At 40.3% G+C, this 17,540-nt stretch overlaps 1 protein-coding gene across 5 annotated transcripts in view; it reads left to right on the top strand.

The window, feature by feature from the left end:
• ubap2a (ubiquitin associated protein 2a) overlaps nt 1-17,540 on the top strand; it is a 162,403-nt gene that overhangs the window by 87,639 nt on the left and 57,224 nt on the right. For 3 of the 5 annotated variants that reach the window (XM_068031689.1, XM_068031672.1, XM_068031681.1), the window contains exons 11-13: nt 3,436-3,619; nt 9,753-9,921; nt 16,312-16,565. In XM_068031689.1, coding sequence (XP_067887790.1) covers nt 3,436-3,619; nt 9,753-9,921; nt 16,312-16,565 — 607 coding nt within the window. Of the gene's footprint in view, nt 1-3,435; nt 3,620-4,048; nt 4,224-9,752; nt 9,922-16,311; nt 16,566-17,540 lie in introns of those variants that run through there. The other 2 variants (XM_068031709.1, XM_068031699.1) reach the window with 2 other exon arrangements.

Here is a 17,540-nt window from a genome sequence, read left to right as displayed (position 1 = left end):
ACGTAACATTCGAAACAAAACAGATGAATTGAGAGCGTAAATAGAAATAAATAAGTACAATCTGATAGCCATTACTGAGACATGACTGCAGGCCGACATAGATTGGGATCTGAATATTGAAGGATTCATGGCATTTAGGAAGGACAGGAAGTTAGGAAAAGGTAGACTGGTAGCTCTGTTAATTAATAATGGTGTTAGCGCAATAGAGGGGGATGACCTAAGTTCAGAAGACCAGGATGTAGAAGCAGTTTGGGTAGAGATGAGAAATCATAAAGGCAAGAAGTCACTTGTGGGAGTGGTGTACAGACCACCTAACATTAACCACACTGTGGGACGGGATATAAAGGAAGAAGTAATGGTAGCTTGTCATAAAGGTACAGCGATAATTAATGGGGGGTTTTAACCTACATATAGACTGGAAAAATCAGATGGGCAGAGGTCGCCTAGATGAGAAGTACATAGAATGTTTTTGGGATAATTTCTTAGAACAATACGTTCTGGAGCCAACCAGAGAGCAGGCTATACTAGACTTAGTATTGTGCAATGAGATAGCAATAATTAATTATCTCATAGTTAAGGCACCCCTAGGTAGCAATGATCATAATATGATTGAATTTTACATTTAGTTTGGGGGAGAGAAGAGTGGGTCCAAGACTAGTATTTTAAACTTAAATAAGTGCAATTATGAGGACATGAAAGCAGAGCTAGCTAAAGTGAACTGTAAATCAAGTTAAGAGATAGATCGATAGAGATGCAGTGGCAGACATTTAAGGGGATATTTCAGAATACACAAAATAGATACATTTCACGCGAAAGAAAAATTCCAAGGGTGGGATCCACCATCCGTGTTTAACTAAAACCATTAAAGATAGTATCAAACTTCAAGAAAAAGCCTATAATTGTGCAAAGATGGGAGGCAGGTCAGAAGATTGGACAGAATATAAAAAACAGCAAAGAAGGACTAAAAAATTGATCAAGTAAAATTAGAGTACGAGAGAAAGCTAGCTAGAGATATAAAGACAAATAGTAAGAGGTTCTATAGATACTTAAAAAAGAAAAAAGTTAACAAAGTGAGTGTTGGTCCTATAAAAAGTGAGTCTGGGGAATTAATGGGATGGCAGATGAATTGAGCAGATATTTTGCATAGGTCTTCACTATTGAGGATACAAGTAACATCCCAGTATTAGCTGTAAGTTAGGAAATGGAAGGAAGGGAGGAACTCGAGAAAAATACAATCACCCAGGGACGTGATACTGAACAAATTGTTGGAGCTGCGGGCTGACAAGTCCCTGGGTCCTGATGGACTTCATCCTAGGGTGTTAAAAGAAATTGCTAGTGGGATAGTTGATGCGTTAGTTTTAGTTTTCCAAACCTCCCTAGATTCGGGGAAGGTTCCTTTAGATTGGAAAATAGCAAATGTAACTCCTTTATTCAAAAAGGGAGGGAGACAGAAAGCAGGAAACTACAGGCCAGTTAGCTGAGCATTTGTCTTGGGGAAAATGTTCGAAGCTATTATTAAAGACATTATAGCAGGGCATTTAGAAAAAATCAAGGTAATCAGGCAGAGTCAACATGGTTTTGTGAAAGGGAAATCATGTTTAACTAATTTATTGGAGTCCTTTGAGGGAGTTACGTGTGCTGTGGATAAAGGGGAACTGGTGGATGTATTGTACTTAGATTTCCAGAAGGCATTTGATAGGTGCCATATCAAACGTTATTGCAGAAAATAAAAGCACAGGGTGTAGAGGGTAGCATATTGGCATGGATAGAAGATTGGTTAGCTAACAGGAAACAGAGTAGGCATATGTGGGTCATTTTCTGGTTGGCAAGATGTAATGAGTGGTGTGTCACAGGGATCTGTGCTGGGGCCTCAACTTTTTACAATTTATAACAATGACTTAAATGAAGGGATGCGAAATTTGCTGATGACACAAAGATAGGTAGGAAAGTAACTTATGAAGAGGACATAAGGGGGCTACAAAGGGATATAGATATTTTAAGTGAGTGGGCCAAGACCTGGCAAATGGAGTATAATGTGGGAAAGTGTGAAATTGTCCTCTTTGGCAGGAAGTTTAAAAAAGCATATTATCTAAATGGTGAGAGGATACAGAGGGATCTGGGTGTCCTAGTGCATGTATCACAAAAAGTTAGTATGCAGGTACAGCACGTAATTCGGAAAGCTAATAAAAAATTTTATCGTTTATCGTGAGGAGAATTAAATACAAAAGTAGGGAGGTTATGCTTCAGCTATATAGGGCATTGGTGAGACCACATCTGGAGAACTGTGTACAGTATTTGTCTCCTTATTTAAGGAAGGATGTAAATGCGTTGGAGGCAGTACAGAGAAGGTTTACTGGACTAATACTTGGAATGGGTGGGCTGTCTTATGAGGAAAGATTGGACAGGCTAGGCTTGTATCCGCTGGAATTTAGAAGAGTAAGAGGCGACTTGATTGAAACATGTAAGATCCTGAGGGGTCTTGAGAGGGTGGATGTGGAAAGGATGTTTCCCCTTGTGGAAGAATCTCGAACTTGAGGTCACTTTAAAAATAAGGGGTCGCCCATTTAAGACAGAGATGAAGAGACATTTTTTCTCTGAGGGTCGTGAGTCTTTAAAATTCTCTTCCTCAAAAGGCACTGGAAGCAGAATCTTTGAATATTTTTAAGGTAGAGGTAGACAGATTCTTGATGAGCAAGGGGGTGGAAGGTTATCGGGGGTAGTTGGAAATGTGGAGTAATCAGTTCAACCATGAGCACATTGAATGGCGGAGCAGGCTCGAGGGGTCGAGTGACCTACTCCTAATTCATATGTTTGTATATCTGTTCCTGTGATGGCTTGCTTTGGAGCAAGATATTTTTTCCATCAACCCTCTACTCCTCAGCCTTTTCACCATCTCCAGCCAAGAAGGCAGATCTACTTCCACACCCATGTCAGCATAATCACTAGGAAATCCAACAGCTACAACTTGGCAACTTCACTTCCCGTCCACCCAAATATCTAGGTTTTGGTGTTTCATTTTACTTTATAACTGTAACTTAATAGTATGTTCTTATGTGACTTCACACTTTTATTACTCCTCAGAGCTGGTACCTAATCTTGATTTCACAACAGAATCTAGCCATTCTTTAGTGTGTTCACTGCCCTTTCTCATCCTCCTGCCCTAACTTGCAGTACTATGCTGACAAGTGTATGACCGAACAGAAGTTTACACTAAACTTTCATATTGGTCAGCAATAGTTTTGTGTTTTTTTGAAATTTCTTCCTTTTTTTTTTAAAAAAGGTTTTCATTTTGAGTCATAAGTCAGGGTTGGTTAAGGTGTGCTGTTTTTTAGATAATGAATCAAGCCTGAAATGTTAAAAGTGCCTCCTGAATCCGTTTTTCATCTCTTACAGAACCTGTTAAAAGGTCTGAAAATAAACTTATCTTTTTTTAAGCACTGATCTAGCAACATTGCTTCAAAAACCTTCAACTGGTACTGTAACAGAAACCAACTCGTGTGAAGCACCCCAACAGGCAAACCTCACTCAGTCACTCGTGTTCACTAATTCCCAACATGATGATCCAATTTCATCGGTGGAAGGAAACTCCAATGCTGTGAATTCCTACTCTCAGAATCTGGTAAACTGAAAAAACAAAAGCAAAATTACTATACATCTTGATAATGTTTTCTGTGTAAATTAGAAGAGCTTCTAAAAATGGCGCTTGATAGACTTTTTGATGTACGTTCTGTTAAGAGTTGTTTTCTCCTTCAGAACAGGTCTTCTGCAGCACTTGGGTTTGACCTTCTATGTTATTGTAATCAGAGCGTACAGTAAAGTATGATCCTGTGTATTGAATCTGCAAACTGTGCCATCAAATTTTTTCCCATCTGGATGCAGTAGAATGCTGCTTTTTTTTTGTTCTTCAGTATCATTGTCTCACCCCTCCCTACTTGTTTCTAGATGAGGAAGTTTTGATCCCATTAGTTTTGTGATGGTAAGGCTTGTAGTTTTGTAGCTTTTGCAAAAATGTTTCTTTGTTTTTCTCTTCTAGTATGACTAAGAAGCTGGTGGGATTCAAGTGTTGCTGATCCTGTGATGCTAAGTTTCCACTGATGGATTGCCACAATGACTTTGTCCTGGGCCAGGGTCAACTTGGAGTGGGCTTCTCCATCAGAGAATTTCTGAAGTGGGCCTGGGACCAGAGGAGAGATTGTCCTTAAGGGACACTTCCTTGATACCAGGTGCTGCACCCTCAGCAAAGAGGACTTTAGCATAATCATTGGGCCCTTATGGTATTTGAGCATCTCCCTTAGCTGCTGAGAAAGGGTGATTGTCTCATGAGTCCTTGCCATGGTAAGGACTAAGGCTTGTGGACAACAATTTGGAAATGGGGTTAAATCAATCTATCACACTACATATAAGTTAATTCAAGCAGGTGTTTCATTCGTCTTTCTAGTTGCCTCTGATCCTTGATTAAAAGGCCTCTTGCGTTGAGCTCCTTTGCTTTCTGAGCTAGGTTTATGTATGCTCAAATATTTTGAGAGCTGGAGATTTGTGCATAACCAACACAACTTTATTTGCAGCTGTTGTGTGCTAAATTCAGTCTGTTTCGCACAAACTCAGACAGATATCAACAGTGTTCTTGTTCTCCATTTAAGGAACTACTTTTTGCTTGTTTCATTTGCATATTTCAATTTGCCAGGCATAGCAGATGGTGAAAATGGCTTGGAAACCAGTTCTTAGAGCTGGAAATTGCATCATAAATTTGAGAGCACTGAAACTGTGACTGAAATTCCAAATGAAGTGACGTTATGTATACTGGAAGCAAAATTTAAATATCATCAACTAGGTTGAGCTAGTAAATGATTGCCATTTCCGCCGCCCTTCCAAGCCACAATTCGGCTTTAAAAATGACTGGAATATTTAAGTCATGAAACAAAACTAACTTGGCTTCATGAGGAAAACCAGCATGTGGTTAAGTTCTGGAGTACACTGCCTGAGTCTGGTGAAGGCAGGTTCAATCAAGGCATTCAAAAGGGAATTAGATAGTTATATGAAAAGGAAGAATGTGCAGGGTTATGGGGAGTGACACTAGGTGAAATGCTCATTAGGAGAGCTGGTGTAGACGCGATGGGCCAAATGGCCGCCTCCTGTGCTGTAACAATTCTGAGATTCTCCTAGGGGAGACAGTGGCGTAGTGGTAATGTTATGAGGCTAGTAATCCAGAGCGCAGCGTAATACCCAATCCCACCATGACAGCTGGTGGAATTTAAAATCAATTGATTTACTTTTTTAAAAAACTGGAATTAAAAGCTAGTCTCAGTAACGGTGCCATGAAACTATTATCGATTGTTATAAAAACTCATCTGGATCACATGTCTTTTTGGGAAAGAAATCTGCCATTCTTACCCAGTCTGGCCTATATGTGATTTCAGACCCACAACAATGTGGTTGACTCTTAACTGCCCTCTGAAATGTACTTGCAAGCCACTCAGTTCTAGGGCAATGAGGGATAGGCTGGCCTTGCCGGTGATGGCCAGATCCCATGAAAGAATAAAAAAAAATTCTATTTGACGTGGATTCCTCTTTTTCAAAATAAACTGACATTGTAAGCTGCAGATGACTGCAAGATGTTCAGAGAAATTCAATTGGACAAATAATGCAACTTGAAAGTAGAACTTGTTTGAAGTGCATCATTGGCTATGGATTGTAAATTAAGGCAAGAAAATCGGTTGTCTTCAGGTAGGACTGGAGAAAATGAGAGGGAGGGAAGAAGCTAACACAATCCTACCCCATTTATAAGGCTGTTGAAGGACAAACTCCTCAATGGAATATGGATTGTCTGATGTAGTTGAGTAATATCGATCTTGGAGTAGGGTAACCTCAGCAATGAGATACAGTTCTTATTTCCCTTGGTTAGGAAGGGTGAAATTTGGCAATATTCCCATTCACCCTGTGTGTGGGCATGAGTTAGTCTGTAGACATCTCCACAATGCAATTCATGCTCATTGTGGTAAATGCATTCTTTTCTAAGCGTGGCCACTGGTGTAGCAAAGACTGCTGATACTTCCAAAAGGGTTATGCTGATGTGGAGAAGTAAATTTGTATCCATAGGGTGCTTTTGTAGATGCGGTATGAGCTATCCAAATTTGTATTTCATAACCACCTATTGCTTTTCTCAAGGTGCTGTTTATGCTTTTGAGGAATGTGTGCATTGAAATTTTTAGGATTTGGGACAGAAAACTTAGATATGAAATGTTTGAATTTTTTTGGAATCTATAGTTACAGAAGTGCTGTTGTGGTTTTTAAGTATTCAGTGGGTGGCATGCATGACTTACTAGACCAGCAGCTCAGCAGACTGATTTATGTACTTCTCAACCAGCTAGACGTCCAATCGAATTGCAGAGCATTTGCGACATTACTGATCAAAGAGTCTAAAGTTGAGTTGTACTCATGAAAAATTCTAGCCAGCAAGGTAGTAGGCTTGTGGTAATTAGTATTTCCATTGTGGCTGTTCAATGTTTTCTAAATACGCAGCTGCCAATTATAAGAATTGGGCTTCAGTTTTGCAGTAGGCTAAATATGTAATGCACTTTCTATGACTGTGCTTAACTATATTCCAGGTCAATGAATTGGACATATCCATTACTGATTCTATGGTAAATAAACGCATTAAATATGAGAAGGTAGAAGTACCATGTGAGCTGTTTGAAAACTACCATGTTTCAACAGTTTGCACACAGCAAGCAATCTTTACAATACATGAGAATAGTAGTATGTCATATTGTTCACATGCTGCTCTTGGCAATGCATCACCTGAGGTTTCCTAAAAGCATTGTTGATACCTCTGTGCTAGATGTTTAAATTCTAACCAAAGCAATTGGTTTAATTGTTTCATTGTTTACAAGGCAGAGAACCACAAACTTTCCACAGTCAGTCATCAAAGTATCTAATTATGGCAGCAGCATTTTTAATGAACATTTCCAGAGATGTTCATACATGGCTTGTAATGTATTACTACCATTTAAGTGTAATTTCAGTCAACTGTTTTCAGCAATTAAACAACTGTCCTTTTGAAGCTTTGATTTTGTCTGAAAGTGTGGAAATTCATTTAGCTAGTCCCAAGATACCAATGCAGTTCACTGGTGCAGTCTAGAAGTGGTATAGGAAAAAGGTATAAGTTGCTAGCATAAAAAGCTACAAACATCTATTGTTAAGCATCCAGTGAATTGATGTAGAATCCCCAATTTAAAAATAATTGACCATTTTTAAAGTTTTCTCATTCGTCCTGAAATTTTTGTTGCTATTTTATCAGGTGCTGAGTTTCTGGATACAAATTTCTTGATTTATTTAACTATACTCCATACTGCAGTGCAGTATAGTTTTTTGTGGGAGGCAGTGCTCCTCATTACTGGGTTTATATTTTGATGTCCACTACCTTTAGTGGCTCAGAGAAGAGAGATGCAGAGTATTGTCTGTCCATTATTGTGATGACCAGAAATGCAGGTGCTGAATTTGTGAATTCCTCTCATTCATGTTTTCATACCATTGGAATATGCTATTAGTTGCTTGACCAATTCGGGGTGTGGTACTGATGTAATTTTGTAAATATTTTATAGTGGATACTTATTTGTGCCCATAGAATAGCTGAAAATCATGTTCCAACTTTTATTTTTCAGAATACTTCAAATAAAAAAAGATTCTTAAAGGCTAAAACAATTGATTTTTAAAATGTAGGTAAATGTAGAACATTTTTTGAATTGTCCCCAAGCAGTTGTACATGCATACTCACTTTCTCTTGGTGCTCTTTCAGTCTTGTGGCTCAGTTTATTAACTCACTACTTTGCTTATATAGTTTCAAAGTAAGTGCTGATCTGCATACAATATTTTTTTTTAAAATCTGGTCATTTGGCAGGTATGAAGAAGAAAAAAATGATTAACCACTGGAAGTTCAGTAGATGAAGCTTAGTTGAACTGTAAGTCTCTTTAGTTAAACAGTAATTCCATAACAGACACCGTTGTAGCTCTGTTTCCTGAAAGATTCTATCCACCAATTTACGTAATGCTTCCCTATTTTGCTTTCCCCTTTTTCTTTCTACCTCAGTTAATTTCAAAGTTTTCTAATACCACAGAAAATTACCCATGGAAAGGCAATTTGCCTTTCAAACTATGAACTTTCTTTCTGAGCAGGTCTTGATTAGATATTTCATTCACTGGGAGAACTGACTTTAAACTGACCAGGAAAAAAGCACTTAGCTTCAAAATCTCCATTTATTTAGTCTTGCAATTTGAATGTCGGATTAATAGAAGTCACTCGAAGGGAAAAGGGGTTGTAGTCTCTCATTGTTCCTGAGTTAATAGATGAAGCCTGCTGCTAGGTAAACACTTGCTGTGCTCAGGACTGTTCTTGAATCATTTGTGGTAATATTTCTAGGCTATGTATGAAAAGTTTTGCTTGTTCAGACACTACAATTTGAACAGCAAGATTCACATTTGGACAAGAAAGAAAAGTGACCTGTTGAGATTCTGATTTGATATGGTTTGATCTATGAACTGATTACATCGGTAATTACATAGCATGTAGTGAACCTTCTACATTTTAAAAACTTTTCCAAGCTGAATTAACTTCATCTTTATAGTGGTTAGTTTTTGAATGTTTGGATGCATAATTGGCTTATTAATTTTATTGCCATTCATCTCAATGTAATTGAAGGCACTTTCAGCAAAGCAATTATGCAAACAATATTTTTGAAAGTCTGGCAGTTGAGATTACAGTTTTAAAATGGTCCTATATCCACCCTACCAACAGTAAGTGTTTGATTTGGGTTCTGTGTTCACTATCTCTTAAGATTTTTGCACTCAAGAAAAATGTACCTTTTAGCTAGTTAAACTGCCGTTGATTTTTGAGTGAAATAAAAGCAAAATACTGCAGATGCTGGAAATCTGAAATAAAAATAAGAAATGCTGGAAATACTCAGCAGGTCTGGCAGCATCTGTGGAGAGAGAAGCAGAGTTAACATTTCAGGTCAGTGACCCTTCATCAGAACTTTTGAGTGCTTTTCATCTTGAGTAGGTAGTTTTTGGGCAACCAGGAAGGAGTGTGGTGAGTTAGATCAGAGGAAGAAATAACTTGTGTGAAGTCAAATCCAAGTGCATTTGAAGTACCTTTCTGGGAGGGGAAACAGAATTCTTAGTGAGTGTCTCTGAATTTTAGGATTGCTGTGCACTTTGTACATTTAAATTAATTGCTTTCAAATTGTACGGGAGAAGCTTTTTACCTAGCAAAGATTTTGTTCAATTTCGTTACTCAGCTATAGCTGAACTAGTGATCTGTGTTGGTGTCAAGTCTTAATTAAAGTTTTGTATTTCTCTGGACTGTTTGGAAATTTTTGTTTCATGCCACTGATGGGATTTTGTGGAAATTCCCATGAAGAACAAATTGAATACTTACCTGGCTGATAAGTGTTCAGTTTATACTTCAGCTGCAGAAAATTCCATTGTCATATTTGCCTTGAAAAGCAACTCTATATATACTGTGTTAGAACAGTTGAAAAAATTTTCTAAATTGGTAATAATTCTGTGCAGAATAGTTGCATGAATTGCTTAAAGTGCAAATAAAATGATTGATGGGTGAATATACCATTTAAAAATTCCTGTGCTCTTTTTAAAAAAAATAAATAAATATCTGGCGAAGTAAGGCTAAGAATTGCAGGTGTGCAGAATATTGTCATTTTATGCTTCTTGGAAAACTTAACTTCTTTTTTTTATAGTCTCCTGGGTTTGGCGAACTTGCTTCTACGAAGATTGCCAACTCTTCGGGGTCTCAATTACTCGAGCAGTTGAAGCCCTCTGGTTTGGTAGAAATGGCTGCACAGACCAGAAAAACAAGTAGCAACACGCATTCCTGGGTAGCAAAATCAACAGGCCTGAGCCAGTTTGGTCAGTATTTTATGTCATGAACAAATGATACCTGTGTTGATAATATTTGTGCCAGTAAAAATATGAAACTTTTTCTGTTTTAAAACACAAATTCCTTGCTGCATTTTGGTTTTAATTTTTTTTATACCAGCATGCCGTTAACGTAAATGTAAAATCTCACTTGCTTTATGACTGCACACTTAAGGTTGATTAATAAGACAAAAATAGTCTTGGAAAAATACAAATGTTATCACTGTTCATATGATTATCTCGCAGCTGTAGAAATTTGTAGTTGAAAAAGATGGAAACTGAAGACGTCATAGCAGTATAATTTTAATTAGTACAGAAACTTAGATGTCTTCACAGTAACAATGAATTGTAATATTGTCATGAAACTGCAAGAACTCTTGTGATAGGAGGGAGCTACAAGAGGAAGATAGTAATTGGAAGTGAGATGAATGGCTAACTGTTACAACCAGATGAGAAAGGTGTCTAGGGCTCTATTACTGTCTTCACCTGGTCTTATTGTAACGCACTGTGTTTTGAACTCCCCCTTCGTGAATCCTTGTTCACAGCTTTCCAATTATAAGACAAAGAAACCAATTCGCACAGATTTTCTGAGGTTTACAGAAGAAAGATGACATTTTATCAAAACTTAAAATTAAAATCAAATATGGTTAACGCCTACGGATGTACGACGCGCCCACGCTAGCATGCACACGCGATACATACTTGCAAATAGGGACAGAAAAGAGGAGAGGAAAATATGTGCTTCGAGCTCACTTGATTGTAGGTAGTCTTGCTGTTCGTCAGGGTCCGGTGTTCTTCTTAAACCTCGTTCACGTAGGAGACTTTTCTCTCTGAGGTTCATGTGTTTCCACAAGATTCAGTTCCGTAAGAAAGAAATGGAGGCAGGGAGGACTGGAGAGGAGGTTCTGTTCCAACCGGGAGTACACTGCTTTCTGAGTTCAAACATTGTTTTCTCTAATTTTAAACACTCAGTTCAAACCTCTGCAACAGCCAGTTAGTCATGTGGCTAAAACTGGTCTGACCATTTCTTCAGTGTACTGGGGAAGCAACGACTGGGTCCCCTTGGTTCCAACACTGTCTGTTACTATGCAAATGTATTTATAGTCAGGGGCTTGCAATTTTAAGTTTTAATGTTCATGAAGCGAAATAATGTGTGCCTCAGTCTTGGCAGGTGGGGGGTTTGCCTGACACCTCCACACCCAGGGGAATGAAATGTGATTTGAAGAAAAAGGGCATATTTCATTACAGAGTTTGAGAGAAAGATAAGAAAGAAAAACCATGCATTTCTTTCATGCATTTCCATTCATTCACCAATCTTAAAGCTTGTTAAAAATGGTCTGTTCTGGGTGCCAGGGCTGCTTTAATTTTCTCTTTTTTTTTTCCCTCGAGAGTTAGTAGGGGGGCGGGTCTATCCTGAACTCTTGGAATCATGCAAAGACGTTTGGCCTCGGGATGGGTGGTTCTCTTTTCCTCTGACTGTGGGGGAGGAATCTTTGTTGCTCTCCCTTTTGTTCTCTGGGACACTCCTACCTTCAGGTATTTATGCAGACTTGGCTGCACACTTCTGTGGCACTTCAACTAGGTGAGGCAACACCCTCATGGTTTCTGTCCGTCCTAGAGGTCTCTCTTTGTTTCTGCAGGATCCTGTAAATGCTGTTAGCAACTCTGGTGGGGTGCTTCTAGAGTCTGCATTCACATAGGAGGATGGGGTCTAACTTTTCACGTTTTTCGGGGTTGACTGACCAGACAGGGGTTTTCATCCGGGATTCTTCCTGGACTTAGTTTAACCTGCCCCCTTGGTCACTTTTTCCCCTCCTCGTTCTAAACTTTTTGCCTGCCTGTCCCCTTTTGTTCTCGGCGGGGGTCCCTTGCAGTTCACCAGCCCTCGGCTGGAGGGTCCTCCTAACACCGGTACAGGACTTAGGGTTGCGGGTTTCACTGTAGGTTGGGGTTTCCCCTCAACCTGGCACATGTAGCAACTCCTGCAGTACTCCACCACATCTTTGTGGAGTTTTGACCAATCGAACTGCTGTCTTCTGCGGGCTTTGGTCTTTCATATACTGGCATGTATAGCTACTGCCGTCTCGTGGGCCCTTCTTAATATGTCTCCCCGGTACCTCTTTGGCACCACTAACTGGTGAACTACTGTCCACTGCTTGCCCTCAGGTCTGTGAGGAGAACTCCATTTCCTCATCGGTACCTCATTCTTTAAATAGTAGCAATCAGGGACTCTCTGCTTCGCTTTCAGACTGGGCAGCCTGTGCTAACTCTCGCAGTACTGGGTCGGCTCACTGAGCCTCATCTAGTGAAAATCCATTTAATTCATTTCCTGGGTCTCCTAACTTTCCAAAGAAAGTCTCGGACAGACAGACATTCATGGCCTCGGGTCCAGCTCCTGCCACTGCCCTGTCTCTCTGACCGACTGAGGTCTTTCACTACTGGGTGGGCTACCACCTTCACCCCTGCCAGATCATTACCTAGGAACAGTTCAACCCCTTCCACAGGCATGCTAGGGACAATCCCTACAGCCACCGGTCCTGAAACTAGGTCACACTCCAAATGCAGCCAGTGTACAGGTATACACTGCCCTCCAATACCATTCACCATCATTTTGGTCTTCACTGCACACTTGGAGGTGGTGGGGCGGCAGGGAAGGTCAGGCCTTTTCCCAGTAAAAGGGATCTGGTGGCCCCTGTGTCCCTGAGAATCACTGGACTTGCTTGCCCCATTCGAGGGTTATGGGTTAACTTTCCCTTCTAATACAAAATCCTGATAACCTTCAGGAATCCTATTAACTTTTCTCGCACTGGCCGTAGTAAGCTTCCTGGGTTGCGCTGTTACTGCAGTTAAAGCCATAGCTTGTTCTGTGTTCTCCATCAGGCCCTCGTCTTCACTGAGCGGGTGTGCCCTGATTAACCCTACAGGTTTCCCCTTTAGTTTCCAGCAGTCAGCTTTTAAATGCCCTGCCTTATTACAATGGAAGCACTCAGGTGGTTCGCAGTGGTTAGCACCGCAGCCTCACAGCTCCAGCGACCCACATTCATTTCTGGGCACTGCCTGTGTGGAGTTTGCAAGTTCTCCCTGTGTCTGCGTGGGATTTCGCCGGGTACCCTGGTTTCCTCCCACCACCAAAAGACTTGCAGGTTGATAGGTAAATTGGACATTATAAATTGCCCCTAGTATAGGTAGCTGGTAGGGGAACATAGGGACAGGTGGGGATGTAGTAGGAATATTGGATTAGTGTAGGGTTAGTATAAATGGGTGGTTGATGGTCGGCACAGACGCGGTGGGCCAAAGGGCCTGTTTCAGTGCTGTATCTCTAAATAAGTAGGTCTCTGGGTTTCACTCTTGCTCACAGCACCTTCCTTTTTGGCTGGAGGAGGGCCCCTTGCGTCATCCTGCTTTTCTTTCTCTTCCAGGACTGCCTGGGCTTCTATCACCTTCCCACCCTTTGCCCTTTTATTTGTGGGGGCAATTAGGAAAGGTTCTTCCCTGGGAAACTAACTTATCAATTAAAGCAAACCCATTGGCCAGAACGGGGCTGCTTGCTGGGCTCCCTGAACCCGTTGCTCCTCTACATGAGTTTTTATGGAGAATAGGAGAGAGTTTTTAAATTCCTCTAACGGGATTACTTCTCTGAGTCTCATAGCTGAGTTTTAAATTTAAAGCTCTCAGCCACTGGTCAAAAGCCAGCTGCTTACTTCTTTCAAACTTCAGATAAGTTTGGCTTGCTTTTTGAGGGTTCTAAACTTTTGGCGATAGACGTCAGGTACCAATTCATATGCCCCGAGTATAGCATTTTTGGTCAGTTCATAATTTGATGAACTCTCATCTGGCAACAAGGAATAAATATCACGGGCTTTTCTGGTTAGTTTGCTTTGCAATAAAAGAGACCAGGTCTCATCTGGCCATTTTAGTTGCCTTGCCAGTTTCTCAAAAGACACGAAAAACGCTTCCACATCTTCCTCATTGAATTTTGGAAACAATTGAGCGAGTTTTAGCAATCTTGTACTCAACCCTGAATTATGCTCCTCCATATTGGCCATGCTTTCACTAGGGTTACCCTGTCGCCCCCTAGTTAACTCAAGCCGCTTCAGCTCTCTCTTAGGATTCTTTCCGGAATATACTTTCTCTCTCTCTCTCTCTCTCTCTCTCTCTCTCTCTCTCTCTCTCTCTCTCTGTCTCTCTCTGTCTCTCTCTGTCTCTCTTGCATTTCATTCTCTTCACGTTCCTTCTGGAAGGCTCTCTCTTTCTCTCTCTCCCTTTCCTCAAATTCAAGTTTCCTCTGTTACAGTTGTATCTTTGCTAACAATACCCTGTTGGATTCTGTTTCTCTGCTTCTTCAGATTCAAGGGAAAAATAGTTGGCCACTAGCCTTAGGAGTTCAGACTTTCTAGCCTTGCCACATACAGTGATCCCACACTGCTCAGCCATTTTCCTCAACTCCTCCAGAGACTGTGCTTTTAACTTATCCCAAGTTACTTCACCCTGGCTTGGAGAGCTACTCACTTCAGTTGCAGACATGTTAATATTCAATCTCACACAACCACAAGAAAACCTGTATTGATTTTTTGCTCTTTTTGTTTGGGAACAATTTGGCTTCCCACTTCCAATTTCACTTGTTTGTGGGTAAAATTCCAGACGCTAGCACCCAAATTTCTATTACGTCCAGGTGAGAGAGGTGTCTGGGGGTCTTTTACTGTCTTCACCTGGTCTTATTGCAACAGGGTTTTATTTTAAACACACTGTGTTTTGAGCTCCCCCTTGGTGAATCCTTGTTCACAGCTTTCCAATTATAAGACAAAGAAACCAATTCACATAGGTTTTCTGAGGTTTAAAGAAGAAAGATGAAATTTTATCTAAACTTAAACTCTAATATGGTTAATGCCTACGGATGTACGACGCATGCACACGCAATGCACACTTGCAAATAGGGACAGAAAAGAGGAGCGGGGTTTTAGGCAATATCAGAAGAGTTTCTTGTTTACTGTGCTTTGAGCTCATTTGATTGTAGGTAGTCTTGCTGTTTGGGGCCAAGTGTCCTCCTTAAACCTTGTTCACATAGGAGATTTTTCTCTGAGGTTCATGTGTTTCCACAAGATTCAGTTCCGTGGGAAAGAGATGGAGGCAGGGAGGACTGAAGAGGAGTTCTGTTCCAACTGGCAGCACATGGCTTTCTGAGTTCAAACACTGTTCTCTCCAATTTAAAACTCTCATTTCAGACCTCTGCAACAGACAGTTAGTCATCTGACTAAAACTGTTTTGACCACTTCTTCTGTGTATTGGGGAAGCAATGACTGGGTCCCCATTGCTCCAACACTGTCTGTTACTATGTCTTACGACCAGGTGAGCAATGTGTCCAGGGGTCTTTGGCTGTCTTTATCTGGTCTTTTTGTAGCAGGATTTAATTTTAAACGCACTGTATTTTGAGCTCCCTTTTTGTGATTCCTTGTTCACAGTTTCCAATTATAAGGCAAAGAACTGAGCACACACAGGCTTTCTTTGGTTTAAAGCAAAAAGAGGAAATTTATTAAAACCTTAAACTTAAACTCTAATATGGTTCACGCCTATGGATATACGACGCACTCACGCTAGCATGCACACGTGATATAAACTTGCAGATAGGAATAGAAAAGATAAGAACAGTTTGAGGCAATATCTTGTTACTGTTTCTCGAGCTTGCTGTAGTCCTTGATTGAAGATATGGTCTTGCGATTCGTTGGGGCCTAGTAATCTGTTTACAACTTTGTTCACGTGGCAAGCCCTTCTTTGAGTTTCACATGTTTTCACAAGATTCAGTTCCATGGGAAGAGATGAAGGCAGGGAGACAGGCAGGCAGAGGAGATCTTCTCAGTCCATGAGCACACAGTGTTCTGCCTGGCAATTCCTTTGTGGGGAGTTCCAAAAAACTCTGCAACAGCCAGTCAGTCATGTGACTAAAACTGGTCTGACCACTTCTCTGTATTGGAGGAACAGGGACTGGCTCCCTTTGTTTCCTCATTGTCTGGTACTTTGCAAATGTCCTTCCAGTCAGAGATGGCAATTTTTAAAGTTTTAATTTAAGTGGTCATTGGATAGACATATAGATGAAAATGGAATAGTGTAGGTCAGATGGTTTCACAGGTCGGCGCAACATCGAGGGCCGAAGGGCCTGTACTGCGCTGTAATGTTCTAATTCTAATGTTCATGTGGTGAAATAATGTGTACCTAAGTCTTGGCAGGTTGGAGGTATGCCTGACACAAACAAACAGGCTTTGGAAGGAATATTATAAATTGGGAAATGGATATAGGAATAAATTTTTCATGTGTGTATTTATATGGTACACAACTCTTGGTCTGTTTCTAAAATTATTTTAAAGCAGTTTTTTGGATCTCTTTTAGACTTCAAGACCCAGCCTGAGCCTTCACCTGTTCTGAGCCAAATGACCCAACGACAGCAGCAGTTCTCTGTTGAACCAGTATTAAATACCTATTCCTCCCAGATCAAGTTAAGAGAAGTGTCTCCTGTTGACAGCAATGCTGCTAAAATGTTGCAACTGCTACCTATCTCCACAGACAATCAAATAGCCAATACTCAACAGACACAGCAAAAACAACTTAAAACACAAAAGCGGAAGATACCAACATCTTCTAAAGTAAGCTGAGAAACAGTTTTGTCATACTTGTAAATGCTGTGTATTTAACTGGATTGGCACAAACAAGCCATAATCATTTTTTATAGAAATGTTTTGTGATGGCGCAACATGTTAATATTCCAGTGGCTTTTAGGAGTAAGGCATAGGTTTCAGTTAATATTCTGTGGTCATGACTTGTTGGGACGGGTAGAGTAGAGGCTGGTTGCTGGATGCAGCAAATCTTTTACATCACCTGTTTGCCTCAAGATCCATTAGCAGAAGCCTTGGAGCCAGTCATCATTTACACGACTGAACCACAGAATAGTGCTTGGAGTAGAAAAAGGGTTGTAAATGCAGGAATCCTTCTCTTGAACACTGTTCTTGTATCAATAGTCTACCCACTCAGCTCAGTGCTGTGCCTTGGTAACATTCTTCGACATGGAGCATAAGGCGTGTCTTGTAGCTGCATGTTTATAATGCAGTTTGAAAAGTGAGAAACCAGAAAACAATGATGCCGAAGTATGTAGCTGAACTTTTTGATAAAGCACTATTTTTGAGATTTTTGTGTAACTCGAGAGTTGAGTCCATCATGACCTTAAAGGTATTTTGTGTTCCATGCATTGCCAGTTCACCTAATATTCTTTCAAAGTCATCATTTCCCTTGACAATCTCTCCAGAGGGAATCTTAACACTGAAGGTTTAAAAATATGGGCATTTTGAAATGAGCATTGTACCATGCTGTAATGGAACTTCATGAGTCCAGAGTGGTAGGATATGGTTTCACATCTTTAATTGTCCACATGAAGTTCCTGAACTGCCCATTGTTGTGTATGGCATGTAGTGAAGCTGAGGAAGGACAAGATAGTTAAGAGGGGTTAATAAAAACTGCAAATTTGAAACAAAAATAGAAAATGCTGAAAATGCGCATTTCAGTTAACCTCTATAAAAAGTGTACACTCTGTTAATCTGTCTTTTCGCAAGGGACTTCTGTTCTAA

The sequence above is a fragment of the Heterodontus francisci genome, chromosome 1, assembly GCF_036365525.1.
Source record: "Heterodontus francisci isolate sHetFra1 chromosome 1, sHetFra1.hap1, whole genome shotgun sequence".
Taxonomy (NCBI): Eukaryota; Metazoa; Chordata; class Chondrichthyes; order Heterodontiformes; family Heterodontidae; genus Heterodontus; species Heterodontus francisci.
The sequence above is the reverse complement of the archived record's forward strand: the minus strand, read 5'-3'. Positions and strand labels throughout refer to the sequence as shown.